General features: G+C 59.1%; 2 protein-coding genes across 2 annotated transcripts in view; both read right to left on the bottom strand.

Annotated features, from left to right (window-relative positions):
* Positions 1 to 3,813, bottom strand: part of DMTN (dematin actin binding protein) — a 28,349-nt gene extending 24,536 nt beyond the window's left edge. Inside the window, exon 1 of the mRNA XM_032389118.1 lies at positions 3,612 to 3,813. The gene's annotated coding sequence lies outside the window, so the exon portion shown is untranslated. The remainder of the gene's footprint in view (positions 1 to 3,611) is intronic.
* A 691-nt stretch (positions 3,814 to 4,504) lies between these two features.
* On the bottom strand, positions 4,505 to 9,433 carry FGF17 (fibroblast growth factor 17). Its single transcript, XM_032389017.1, has 5 exons — positions 9,399 to 9,433; positions 9,195 to 9,231; positions 6,365 to 6,542; positions 6,042 to 6,148; positions 4,505 to 4,983 (listed from the first exon to the last, which is right to left on the bottom strand). The coding sequence occupies exons 1-5, from the start codon at positions 9,431 to 9,433 to the stop codon at positions 4,690 to 4,692; spliced, it is 651 nt and encodes a 216-aa protein (XP_032244908.1). The 3' UTR covers positions 4,505 to 4,689.
* Positions 9,434 to 12,355: the final 2,922 nt, after the last annotated feature.

Genomic DNA, 12,355 nt, shown 5'->3' with positions numbered 1-12,355 from the left:
AGATCATGACCTGAGCTGAAATCAAGAATCGGACACTTAACCGACTGAGCCACCCAAGCGCCCCTGAAATCCTGCTCATCCTTAAAGATCATGCAAACCCCAGCCTTTCCCAATGCTCTGGCCCCATGTACTCTCCCATCCCGGAACCCACCATGCCTGGCCGGAAGTGGAGAACATCCCACTCAGGTGATGAAGACAGGCAAGAATCTAGACTGTAATGCTCACTAGCTGCGACCACAGATGAGTTAATATCTCCGAGTCTGAGCTCGCCCACACATGCTATGGGAATAATCTTACCCCCTGAATAAGGGGTTATACATGAGTATTTCTCACATGCTGCCTGGCACATCTCTGGAGTTCTGTACACATTAGTGTCCTTATTTCCAATAGCTCCTATCTCCTTTTTTCCTCTTTTGGGATGTACCAAATGCCACTTTGCTATCTTCTTAGGTGTGAGAGAGATTTCCAAAAGTCCTTAAGTTTCAAGTGTCTGGAGATCTTGACAGGGGATGATACAATATCTTGTCCGTCTTTTTTGTTAACTGAAGGGCTAGCACAGTGCTTGTATGTTGTAGGGAATAAATAAGTCTGTGGATTAAGTGCTTAGGACCCATCCCTGTCCAAGTCCACCTAAGGATGAAGGATGGAGGCAGGATTCTCGTTCTCATTCTGCCTCCATCTCGAGGGACTGCAGGGTGCTGGGCCAAGGACTTCTTTCTGGACCTTCAGTTGGTTTAATTCCCTCAATAAATACTTACTCTGTGTAACGTCCTGTGCTGGGTACTATGGGGGAGGCAAAGACGGACTACTTCTACATCTGAGGCACTTGCTTTGTAGCACAACCATCCCACAAACACGAATAAGTACAGTGATGTGTGCATAAGGCAAGGGCAAGTGGGTGGCCAGAGAGCCCCAGGGCACCAGAGATGACCGCTAGCCCAAGAGAGGAGGCAAGTCTACAGAGCAGAGGAGACAGCAGCGGTCTGGGCGTGTGAGCGTTCTGGAGGAAGGCGTGCTGGACAGTAGGAACCTCACAATCAAAGATGGGCACAGGGTGCTGGCCGGACGGCAAGGGCTGCTGTTTTGCCAGAGCTCCTGGAGGGGACTTGTAGGGACAGGGCTGGGAAGGAAGGCTGGGCGGGATTGTACAGGAGCTAAGGAGTCCACTGGTGATCCCATAACGCGGGCAGAGCTGTGGGTTAGGGTGGGGTAGGGTGAGCGAACCGTGTGATGTCCTGGAGGGGGTAGGGGTGTCGGGAGGCAGAGACATGACTTGGAAAGCTACTGTACTAACTGAGACAGACCTCAGCGAGGTCTGGCAGCGGTGCAGAGTTTCTGAGTGTGGGAGAGAAAGCAGTGGTGTGCAAGGGGGTGACAGCTGATGTGCTGCATTGCTAGGAGAGACTCAGCAGGAAGAACAAGGCGAGAAGAGAAAGGCAGAAATCTTAGGGAATGTTTCTATGAAGAGGAGCCAGGGAAGAGAAGGGTCCCAGCAACAGAGAATGAAGAGGTAGGACAGAGCTTCAAAAAGGGGTGGTCCTTCATGGAGTCCAGGGCTGTGAGGCTGGGGACGCCCAGGTCTGAAGCCAGGGAGCTCACTGGCCACTGAAGTATGAGGGACAGGGCTCAGTAGAGTGACTTTAATAGAAGCCACCTTGCAGGGACTAGAAAGTGAGTGGATTTCCCCCTCTGCCTCATCTGGCTGTTGGAGGACAGGACAGCGGAGGGGAGATCAATATGCAGGCTATTCTTAGCTGGAGGTCTTGGTAATCCTAACCAGCACAGGATCTGAGACACCTGCTGCCGCCTCCCTCCACTTTGTCACATCCTCCCGGAGATGGATGCGCTCATCTTGCCCCAAGTCTTCCCCCACGGTGTCCACCCCCATCTGCACACTTGCTTAGAACCTTCCGGCACACAGAGGCAGCCAGGGTTGCTGCAGCCAGCTGCGGAGTGGTCTGAGGTTCTCAAGGAAGCCTTCTCCCTCCCCCACCCATGTTAAATCCCTTGAGACCCATTTTCAGAGATCCATTCCTTTGGCCTCTTCCTTTCAGCATCTTTGAAATCAGCCCCAGTTTAGGCGAATGAACTGAACAGACTTCCCCAGACTATGAAGAGACCCTCTGGGTATGGAGCCTGGACTTGGCAGAGGCACGAAAAGGTGTGGTAAGGTTCAGAGAGCCAAGCCAGAGACCCAAGGCCACCAGCAGGCGTCAGACGTGCCAGGCTCGGGGCTCGGGGCGGGGCAAGGCACTCTGAGATGGCACAGGCCTCCGAGGCCGCCTTCCTCCCTCACCCTGCCCACTCTCAGTCCCTCCTCACCAGGTCTCACCTCAGAAAGCAAGAAAGGAAACAGTGAGGGCTTTCTGGAGCCGGCCCCCAGAGGCCTGTCTGTGCTGGGGAGGTCAAAGAGAGGGAGGGAGGGGCGGGAGAAAGGCGGAGAAGAAAGCAGAGGCAAGACAAAGGGCCCCGTCCACCTTTGAAGCTGTCTCTAACCCAGCCAGGGATGGTGGGGTGGGTCTGAGAGCCCGGCTGGGGGGAGGCAGTCTAGAGTTTTAAAGAATGTCTCAAATTCCTGCGGGAATCAGCAGGATTGTAAGAGCCCCCCTCCCCAACACACCTCCTTCCCAGTCTCCTACCCCTGCCCCCCAAGTCCAGACCTCCACACCTGGGGGCCCCAACCCTTTGTCCTCAGGTAATTGCTGGGCGGTGCCCCTGTGTTTAAAATCCCATTGAACTCACCAGTTATCAGCTGTGGCTCCGGACCACCCTCCCTACCCCCCAACCCCCAGAAAACGACCCCCAACACATCTCCTGCAGTCTTCACCAGGATTAAGGCTCTTTGTGATGGGGCGGGGGCAACCTGGTGCAAAGCAATTATGACAAGCTGGGGGAGAATGTCCTGGGGCCTGGGGGACCTCCCTCTTGTCTCTGCCTTCTAAATTGCTCAGAGTTGGGGGTGTCAGACTGCTCCAGTCCTCACCAAAGGAGAGGCGAGGGATCCCCAACCTCCACCGACTTGGGACGGCTGCTTCACCCACCTCCCATTTTGACTAAACCAGGCTTCTCCCCAACTTCCCAATCGGTCCTTATTTTTAGGCCATTCTTGGGAAAAGTGGGGAGAAGGGAGGTCTATTCATCCTTTTTCCTCTCTCTCCATAATACTTCCCTCCAACAGCTTCCCAGAAAGCAGAGGAAAGGGAAACTGAGGCTGGGGGTCCAACAACAGAAGAGCCGGCTTGGGCGGGGAGCCCTGCTAAGAAGGGCTTTCCCCTCAACAAGATTAAAAGCCAGCGCAGAGGAGGAAAGAGGCGGCTTTTATGGCCTCTTAGTTCCACTCCCCAAAAGCACACCTGGAGGCGTCTGGGAAAGCCCACCCGAGAAGCCCGGGCGGGGGAGGGGGGCGCCGTTCCCCTCCGCCCGCCGCGGCTCCCCCTCCCCCTGGGCCGCGCGGCCGGGCCCGCCGCCTCTAATTGCGACTTCCCCTCAGGTGTGGCCCCCGCCCCCGCCCCCCGCGGGGACCTGGGGAACAAGAGGACGCATTCTCGCCCTCACTCCCCCTTCCGCTCGGCCGAGCCCTCCTCCCCCATCCCCCTGCCCCCCCTCCTCACCGGAAAACGGCAATCTGGCTACCGGCGAGGAGGCTGCGGCGTCCGCGGGCCGCCCGGGCGCCGTGCCGGGCTCTCGGGCCTGCTGCCCCGGCCCCGGCCCCGGCGGCTCGCCCGCCCAAGGGTTTGGGTTTGCTTCGCCCCAACAGGTAGCACGGGACGCGCTGTGCCAGCCAGGAAACCGGAGCCCGCGCGGAGGGAGGGGCGCGCTCGCCGGTCCCGGGGCCTGGGCCCGCCCCGGGCCGCCAGCCTCGCGCCGGGCGGAGGTGCGGGGCCTTCCCGGGGCCACCCACGCCCCGCTTCCCCTGCGGGCGGCGCTGCCCCCCGCGCCCCGAGCGCCGCCCCATCCACCTGCCGGGCCACGCCCGGCCCCGGGCCACTGGGCTCCCACGGCTCGCCCGGGCTCTGCTCCGCGCCTCTCGGAGAGGCAAGTTTGTTACCCCGCAGTTTGGGAGTTGGATTGTCCACCCCGCCTTCAGATAACCCGTTTGCAGGAAAATGGTTTTATTCTGGGGCTCGAAATTGGGGATGGGGGTGCAGGCCTGGGTAGTGGAATGTGAAGAATGGCCATCCCTCTTTTTTTTTTTTTTCCCCTCCCTTTTTCTTTTTTCCTGAAACAAACACAAAAGTCCCTTCCTACAGTCTGGCCAGGAGGAATTTGGAGGCTGGAAGTAGACTGAGGAAGTCTCCGCAAGCAGAGTTCCTGACAGTGTCTGCAAGGCCTTGAATCTGCTGCCCTTTCCACCTGTTTCAGGGAGCCTGCATCTAGGGGAACACTACAGTTCCCCGCCTGGGGGTCTGCCCCACCCCCACCCCCACCCCCACCCCCGGGGCCTATTCCAGTGCGGGGGGGGGGGGGCGGGGGGCGGGTGGGGAGGTGTCTGGGGCGGCTGCCCTGAGGCCCCAGCCCTGGTTTGTGGCAGTCCCGCCCCTTTCCGGCTGGAGGCTCTGACGCTTGGTGGTCCTCAGGGTCCTCCTTGGGGGCTCTGGTTCCCCTCCCTCCACCCCAGCCCAGTCTTGGGATCAGGAAGGGAAGGGGATGGGAAGGCTGGTGAGGGGCGGCTGCCCCCAGTGTCCCCGACTACGTCAGGGGCTGTGGCCTCCGTGTGCGCTTGGTCCGGCGGGTGGGGGCTGAGCCCACGAACTCGAACTGCTTCTGCCTCTCGGCGTGGTTGGGGAAGGGCAGCTGGCCCTGGTAGAGGCGCTTGATGAAGTGAGCCTCTCGTTGGTTCTGGCGGCTGCGAGAAGCCTGGCGGGGCCGGCCCTGCCTCGTGAAGGCCATGAACCATCCCTCGTGCCGGGCATTCTGGAAGGCCGTGTAGTTGTTCTCCAGCACAATCTCGGTGAACACACAGTCTTTGCTCTTCCCGCTGGGCTGCGGAGGGAAGGAGGGAGAGGAGGGGAGTTTGCCCACCCAACCTGTCTGGCTTGTCAGCCTTTTGGGCCTATTTTGTAGGACAAAGGAGGGAGTGATGGGGGCTGCGTGCCCAAGGACTTCTGCCTGGTGAGGTGAGACGGGTGCCCTTGTTGGAGAGGCAAAAGTGGGAGAAAGGAACAAGTTTTGCTGGGAGTCAGATCTGAACTTAAACACAGGCTTGTCATTTGCAAGTTGTACACCTTGAGAACGGTGTTTAGCCATGCTGAGCCTGTTTCCCCAGACGTGGCATAAAGATCCAGATTATTCTGCAGTGCGTACTCAGTGGGTACTCAGCACATGAGAACACTCCTCAGTGTGGGCGAATGGTAACTGCTGGGTGGAGGAAAAGGAGGCAACAGCCTCTGATGAAAAGAAGGGGCAAATGTTTATAGAATAAAGACAATGTCAGGAGCCACATAGCCACCCATTTGACCTTATCCATAGCCTTGACCCTATGCCCATTTTTATAGACGAGAAGCCTGACGCTTGACTAAAATCAGCAAATATTTGGTGAGAACAGCCAGAATCAGAAGCCAGGATTGACAAATGCTAAAGGAAATGGAATTCTCCCTACGCAACAGTGCTGGGCCTGCCATTGTGGAGAGGTTACACTAGGAGGCAGTTTCGTAGGCAGTGTGCATCTTCCTGGAGGGATTCTGGGGACCCCACTGACCTTGGGGGAGCTTGTGGCCGTGTATGAGTGCCCACTCTCAGCCCTGATCAGCACTTAACCCTCAACATGAAGGCTGCAATCTCATGTAGGTGCTAAAATCCTGACTGATTGATGTTGGGACATAGCCCGGAAATCAGAGCCGAAGAGACTTATGGATCACTAAGTGTTCTGAGGGCTTCTAGACCCACAGGGACTCATTTAAATGGAGAAACCAGAGAGTGGCTGAGTGTTGGGGTGTGAGTAGAAGTAGTCCTGGCTTGGGCCCAGTAGAGGGGAGTGGGGTGCTGTGGGGCAGGCAGTAAGACTGGTTCATTCATGCACTCGCCCTCCTTCCAGGTCTCACCTTTCCGACGAGCTTGCCCCTCTTGTTCATGCAGATGTATTTCTCACTCTCAGCACCCTTGATGCGCACGCGGCTTCCAAAGGTGTCCGTCTCCACTATGAGTTTGGCTGTGATGGGGGAGGGGGAGAAAGACTTCTGTCCATGGGGGTTCCCGGCTCAGGGGTGTGGCAGGGGGCCCCCCAACCAGCCTGACCTCCGAGCTTGGGCGGGGGGGCACCGGGAGGCTCTCACACTTGGGCCCCTGCCCTGGCACAGGATCTGGGGAGAGACCAGGTTAGGCAGGCCAGGGGCGTGAGTGGCCCGTGGCGAGGGCTGGGTCTCACCGAACTTGTTGCCGTCCTCCGCGGTGGCAGAGATGCGACGCCCGGTGACCTGCACGTGCTTGCCACTGGTCCGGCTGTAGAGCTGGTACTCGCGGATCTGCCGCCGGCTCAGCTGGTCGGTCATGGCGCCCTGGTCCCTCACGTACTGGTTAAAATTAGGAGACGGGTGATTCTCCCCCTTTGCGGTTACCAAGGGAAAAATAGTGTCAATTTGCTTTGGGTGACACCACCACTGGTCCATCCAGGGGAGCGGGGTGTGGAGGTGAATGTGATGCGGGCGGGCCATTGGTCCTGGGAAGCAGAGGTGCAGGGCAAGGGGACATATGATCTTCCCAGGCCAGTGGGTGAGCCAGTCGTGACCTCTGGGCTCTCTATATGCCAGGCTTGGGGGACACCTGGTGATCTAGTGCCGACCTGGAATCGTGACTCTGGTTGCTAGAAGGAACCCAATTTCAGCGCGAACTGTGGAATCCCGAGCTCCTGCCCGCCTCCCCTGCCCCTGCCCCTGGGTGCTCAGGGCTCTCAGAGACTCCGGTCCCCGGTTCAGTGTTCCTCCCTCCTCTAGGGGTGAGGGAGGTGGAGGCCGCAGCAGGAAGAGGCGCTAGGGGTGGTGGCCCAGGGGCGCCCCCGGGAGGCGCCGGCCTGCCTGTGCCACAACGTAACAGGCTCATGGCCAGTGGGGGCGATGTTGCAGCCTGCTGCCTGCTCCCTGGGTCCCACCGCGCGCGCTGCCAAGCCTGGCCGAGTACCGCCCCAGGCCCAGTCTCTCCTTACCTATCTGCAACACTGAGCGGGAGAAAAACAGACCACTTCCCGTCCTCCCTCTCCAGTAAGGTGCAAACCTGATGCCATTTCTCAGCGGCAGCTGCTGGTGACAGCTTCAACCCTAGGCTCAAATGTTTCTCTCTCCACCTGATCGTGCTGGCCAGACTCTCTCTGCCCCAGACTTTCTCTGCCCCAGATCCCTAAGGCCACCTTTATCCCAGGCCCAGTCACAACCACCGAGACAGACCTGGACCCAGATCAGCATCTGTCAGAGGCCACTCTGTTGTAGAGGGAGGAGCCGGAGCCGGAAGGATCAGCTTTGAGGAAGGGGGCGGTGAGTGAGCGGCTCCAGGCTGACCCTGTAACCCGCTCAGGGTTAACCCTTCGTGTGTGTCACTGCTCATTTCCGACTCCAGCTCAGCCACTGGCCAGGAGTGCCGCCAGAACCCCCCCTGCCTATGAGAGCAGGGTCTGGAGACTCAGAGCAGCGAAGTGCGACCCGCACCCCACCCTGGAATTTGGGGTGGGGGCCTGCCTCCCTGCCAGGGGGTGGGGTCTGGCTGGCCCAGGACCCTCGGTGAGGTCCGGCCTGTCCCCAGCCCCCAGCCTCCTGGCCCAGGTTCAGGCCCTCCGCCCCTCTTGGCGGGCAGCCTTCTTCTGGCTGTCTGTTCCAGGTCAGGAGCAGAGAGGGCCCCCCTGAAGCCCCCTCCTCTCCTTGTCCCCCTTCAGGCCCTGCACAAAAGCAGCCCCCCGCCCCCCCCCCCCACAACCCCACAGCCCACAAGTCGCTCTCCCCGCGGGACCTGGCCTGTCCCTTTCATGTTCCCGCTGCAGGGGGACCTCCCCTTCCACTGCTGCAGACAGCTGCTTGTCAGACGGCCCCTCAAGCATGGCTATGGTCCGGCCTGCCGGCCCCCCCTCCAAGGGGGGTGAGGGGGCACTTCAAGGGGGAAAGGACAGCTTTGCCACCTTCCCTGAGTCCTGAATGGGGCCTCAGCCAGGCCATAAACGCCCCGGCCAGCCTCACCATTGTGCTAATTCCCCTTCCAGAACAGGTTGGGCCCACCCCCAGCCCCCTCCCGGCCAGGCTGGGGGCTTTCTTCTTGCTCTCCCTGGATGTGTGAAGCAAAAGGCCTGGAACGGGGGCTAGAGCAAAAGGGGGAAGGAAAGGGGGGGGGGGTGGCCCCCCTCTCTCCCCCCCCCCCACTGCTTCAAAGGCAGCCCCTTTCCCTCTCCCAGAGAAAAGGCATTTACCTTCAAAAAAAGTCCCCACTGGATATGAAGAGAAGCGGGCCTCTGGCCTGGGAAAGCCAAGCGATCTCTCCCCAGAGCGGTTCTGGACCAGTGCATTTTAATAGCTGCACTTTTATGGAGGATCACAAAAAGGGACCGAGCCTTGCACAGGGGGCTGAGGCTTGGGGTGGGGGGGTGTTCTTGGGGGGGGCTGACATAGGGTGGGGGGAGTGTGGAGATGCAAACCCTGAATCTTGTCCCAAAAAAACCTCTTTGGGCTTCACCTCATTGCCCTGTAGGTAAGGAGTCACCCCGCCCTGGCTGGGCATTCTGACTGTCCACGCAATCCCCCAGGACAGTGGCCCCCCAGGACATCCGTGTTGGGGGGCGTGGGGTAGTAAGTGGAACGCACAAGTGGTTTTGCATGGAAACCTGTGTTTTCAGGTACCTCCAAGTACAAGCCTCACCTGAGCCAGCACCTCTGCCCTCTACCTACCGCTCCAGACTCCATCCCTCAAGCCTGGGCTGCCCCATGCATTTAGCCTTGGGTGGGGGAGGAACACGTGTGGCAATAAGGAGAGAGAAACAGAGACTCCAGGACAAGTAGGGACAGGGAGGGTCATGGAGGGAGGACAGATAAAGACCTCAGTGAATCCCCAAATGTGCCTTAGCCCCTTCTACCCGCCTCCAAAGGCTGACACCAACCCCCCAACCTCAAAAACCATCTGTATCCAGGGGGAGACCAGAACCTGCCGAGAGGAGACTACCCCCCCCCCCAGCTGGGTGGGGTGGGGGGAGATGGGGAAAAGCTGGTGGGGGGGCGCCCGCCTACCTGAGTTTGACAGCAGAGAATCAGTAGCTGCAGGCACCTGTGTGGGAAGACAAGGCAGACCCTGGTGTGGGTGCCAGCCGTCAACCCAGGGCGAGCAACCAGGCACCCCCCCCCAGCCCCTCCGTGTGGGGTCCCGGTAAGATTAGGTCTGCCCCAGGCTGGAAATGGCGACAAAACTTCAGTCCAGAGAGGGAGCACACTTACAGAGTGAGGTTGGGCAGCAGGCGGGTGGCTCCCATCGCCGGAGAGATTTCTTGGGGCGGTTGCCCCCCTGCCCCCAAACTCAGGAGCAGATATGGGCAGTCCCCAGGGGTAGAGTCCCAGAGAAGCCAAGGTCTCTTCAAGCCACAGGTTTTCAGGGGGGAGAGGAGGAGAGAGAGGGGAGGAGGAGGAGAGAGAAGGGAGGGGAGGAGGAGTGGGGGAGGAGGGCGTAATTGGGAGACTGAGGTGTGAGGTGTCCACCTTCCTGGCCAGTGAGGCGGCTAAGCAGCCACCGGCGGGGGCCGCCAGCCTCTTGCTGGGCTACCCGAGCACAGAGGATGGAGCTGCTGGATAAGGAGGCTGGCCCCTGTGGTCTCCCCCGTTTTTCCTGACCCTCAGACCTGGACTGGAGGGCCCCTCCTCCCCTCCCAGGGCCAGCTTCTCCTGCCCTCAGGTCCGGTGCCCCACCTCCCCAAGGGAGAGTGCAGGTATCATTCCGGGACAGGGGTTGCTGAGTCTGGCTCTGGGGGTGGAAATTCCCAGAAGCAGCCTTAAAAGGAGGAGCCTCCCTCCAGGGGGCAGGCGGTGGGCTTGGCTAGGAGCGCTCGCTTCCACTGCCTCTGTCACCCCTTGCTCCCCCTCTCTGCTGTCTGGCCATCGGGATGGAGGTGTTAAGGCTGTCCCAACTGGCAGCAAATAGTGGGTGCAACAGGTGGGGGCCAGGGATGGGGGAGAAGGTACAGCTGGGGCTGTGGAAGGACCCGTCTCAGAAAAGACAGACTCAGAGAAGAGCTGGTGCATTGGCACAAGCTACTTTTCTCTGGGCCTGGGCACTTTTCTCCTAGAAATGGGATGGTACCGCCTCAGGATGTCGGAGGACCAAATGAGATGACTGCACTGAGCAGACGCCAAAAGGTGTAATATGTTCTTGGGCCTCACCCATCATCCTCTCTGGGGCAGCAGCTGTCCCTAGGGCCTCCTCCCCGCGCCCACCAGCAGCTGCCTGGGATGAAGTGCCCACCAGCCTCTTCACATGACCTCTGGTCCCACCCTGCTCTGTACCGTGCCAGTATTACGCCATTCGACAGACAGGGAAACTGAGGCACACTGGTAGGTAGTTAGCTCAGAATGACCCAGCTAGTGAATGGTGGAACTAGGTTCCTAAAGTCCATGCTCTTTCTATTCCACATGGATCTCATCTGGAGACTTTCTGCTGTGTCCACGCCCTCCGGGCTGAGATATCCAAGGTCCCAGAAGCTGGTGACCAGGGACTCTAACTGTTCCTTCCCTACAGAATGTGGGTGATGGTGACTGTGGAAGCAGGCTCGTGCTTAGGGGGATCTCCGAGGGAAGCCCCCGCATCGGGAAGCAGAGCTCACACCTCAGCTCTGGGCTCTGAGGTCTAAGTGCCCCCAGGATGGAAAGAGAAGGGGAAATGCTGGGTGTGGATGTATTTACCTAAAGAGATGAGCAGGAGGGCGAAACTCTCACCTCCAGGCCTCCTTCTCACCTTCCTGAGCTAGATCAATCCACAAAGTTGTCTGCCACCCCTCCCCCCCAGACAAGCCCCAAGGCCACCTCCTGGCCACCTCCAGCGGTCCAGCTCCAGCACCTGGCTCCCAGCTCCGCCCACGGTGCCCCACGGGGGCTCAGGGTCCTGTTGAGCCTGACCTGGCCTGGGGAGTGCGGAGGTAGTCCTGTAACTGGGGGAGTTCAGGGTTGGAACCATACTGGAATCATACTGTCAAAAGTGGAAGGGCTCGGGGCACCTGGGTGGCTCAGTCATTAAGCGTCTGCCTTCGGCTCAGGTCATGATCCCAGGGTCCTGGGATCGAGCCCCACATCGGGCTCCCTGCTCGGCAAAAAGCCTGCTTCTTCCTTTCCCACTCCCCCTGCTTGTGTTCCCTCTCTCGCTGTGTCTCTGTCAAATAAATAAATAAAATCTTAAAAAACAAAAAACCCAAAAAACCAGAAGGGCTCTTAGATTCTTCATTTGGTCCCTGAGGAGGCCCAGGGAGGGTCTCACAGCTAGTTAGTGAGTGGCATGACTCGGACAAGGCATCAGGTAACCAGACTCCCAGTCCAGTGCTCATCATTTTCTGAGCATGCCCCAGCCTGTCCTGCTTCTCTGCTTTTGCCCAGGCTGATGCTCCTGATCATTTTCCACATTTGTTCCATTTGGGGCAGGATTTAAACTCTGCCTCTTCCGAGGAAATGCCTGAATCTCCCTCTCTGCTGTGGTTGGTGCTGGCTCTGGCTCCATTCTCCGGGGAGCCCACGACCTCACCCACATCTCTGCCGGCTCCTAGCTCCTGGATAGGGTACTCAGGGCTACCTCCTGCCGCCCTCAATCCTGGGATGACAGGTAAGAGCAGACGCATGGAGGTAGTTCAGAATTGGAATTGTGGGGTTGACTGGTGAGCTGGGAGATGGAATGAAATAAGGAGTCAGGTGTGGGGAGTGCCACCCAGCGCTGTCTGGGCCCCAGTTTTCTGAGCCTGAGTGCCTGGTTCCTATTGGTGGGGGAGGGGCCTGTTGTCACTGGCCAGCCCCCCAGCCAGGCCTGGGTCTCCATGGTAACAGATGCCAGCAGTCAAGCTTGGCCTTGGGGCTCAGCCAGGGGCCTGTGCCAGGGGGCTCTGGGGCATGGCTGGGTAGCCTGTTTCATGGTGCGACATCTGCTCATTGTCCCTTCCCATTGTGCACCCGCAGGCCTGGCTTTCTGACTCAGCTTGCTCCTTTACCCCTATGGGGAGGCCAGTGCTGGGCTCCAAGAGGGGAGGCAGCATGGAGAGTGTTCCATGGATTTTATCCCCATCCCCAGGCCCTGTCCTCCATGGGCTGTGTGATCTATGGCAAGTCCCTTCACTTCTCTGGTCTCAGCTTGCTAATTTGTAAAAAGGAAATGGCCATTATCGATGCTGTCAAAACTGCCACCATGGGTATCAACTGAGGTGGAC

Source organism: Phoca vitulina, unplaced genomic scaffold (assembly GCF_004348235.1).
Source record: "Phoca vitulina isolate PV1807 unplaced genomic scaffold, GSC_HSeal_1.0 scaffold53, whole genome shotgun sequence".
NCBI classification, from domain to species: domain Eukaryota; kingdom Metazoa; phylum Chordata; class Mammalia; order Carnivora; family Phocidae; genus Phoca; species Phoca vitulina.
Note: the sequence above shows the minus strand (reverse complement) of the source record. Positions and strands in the feature narration are given on the sequence as shown.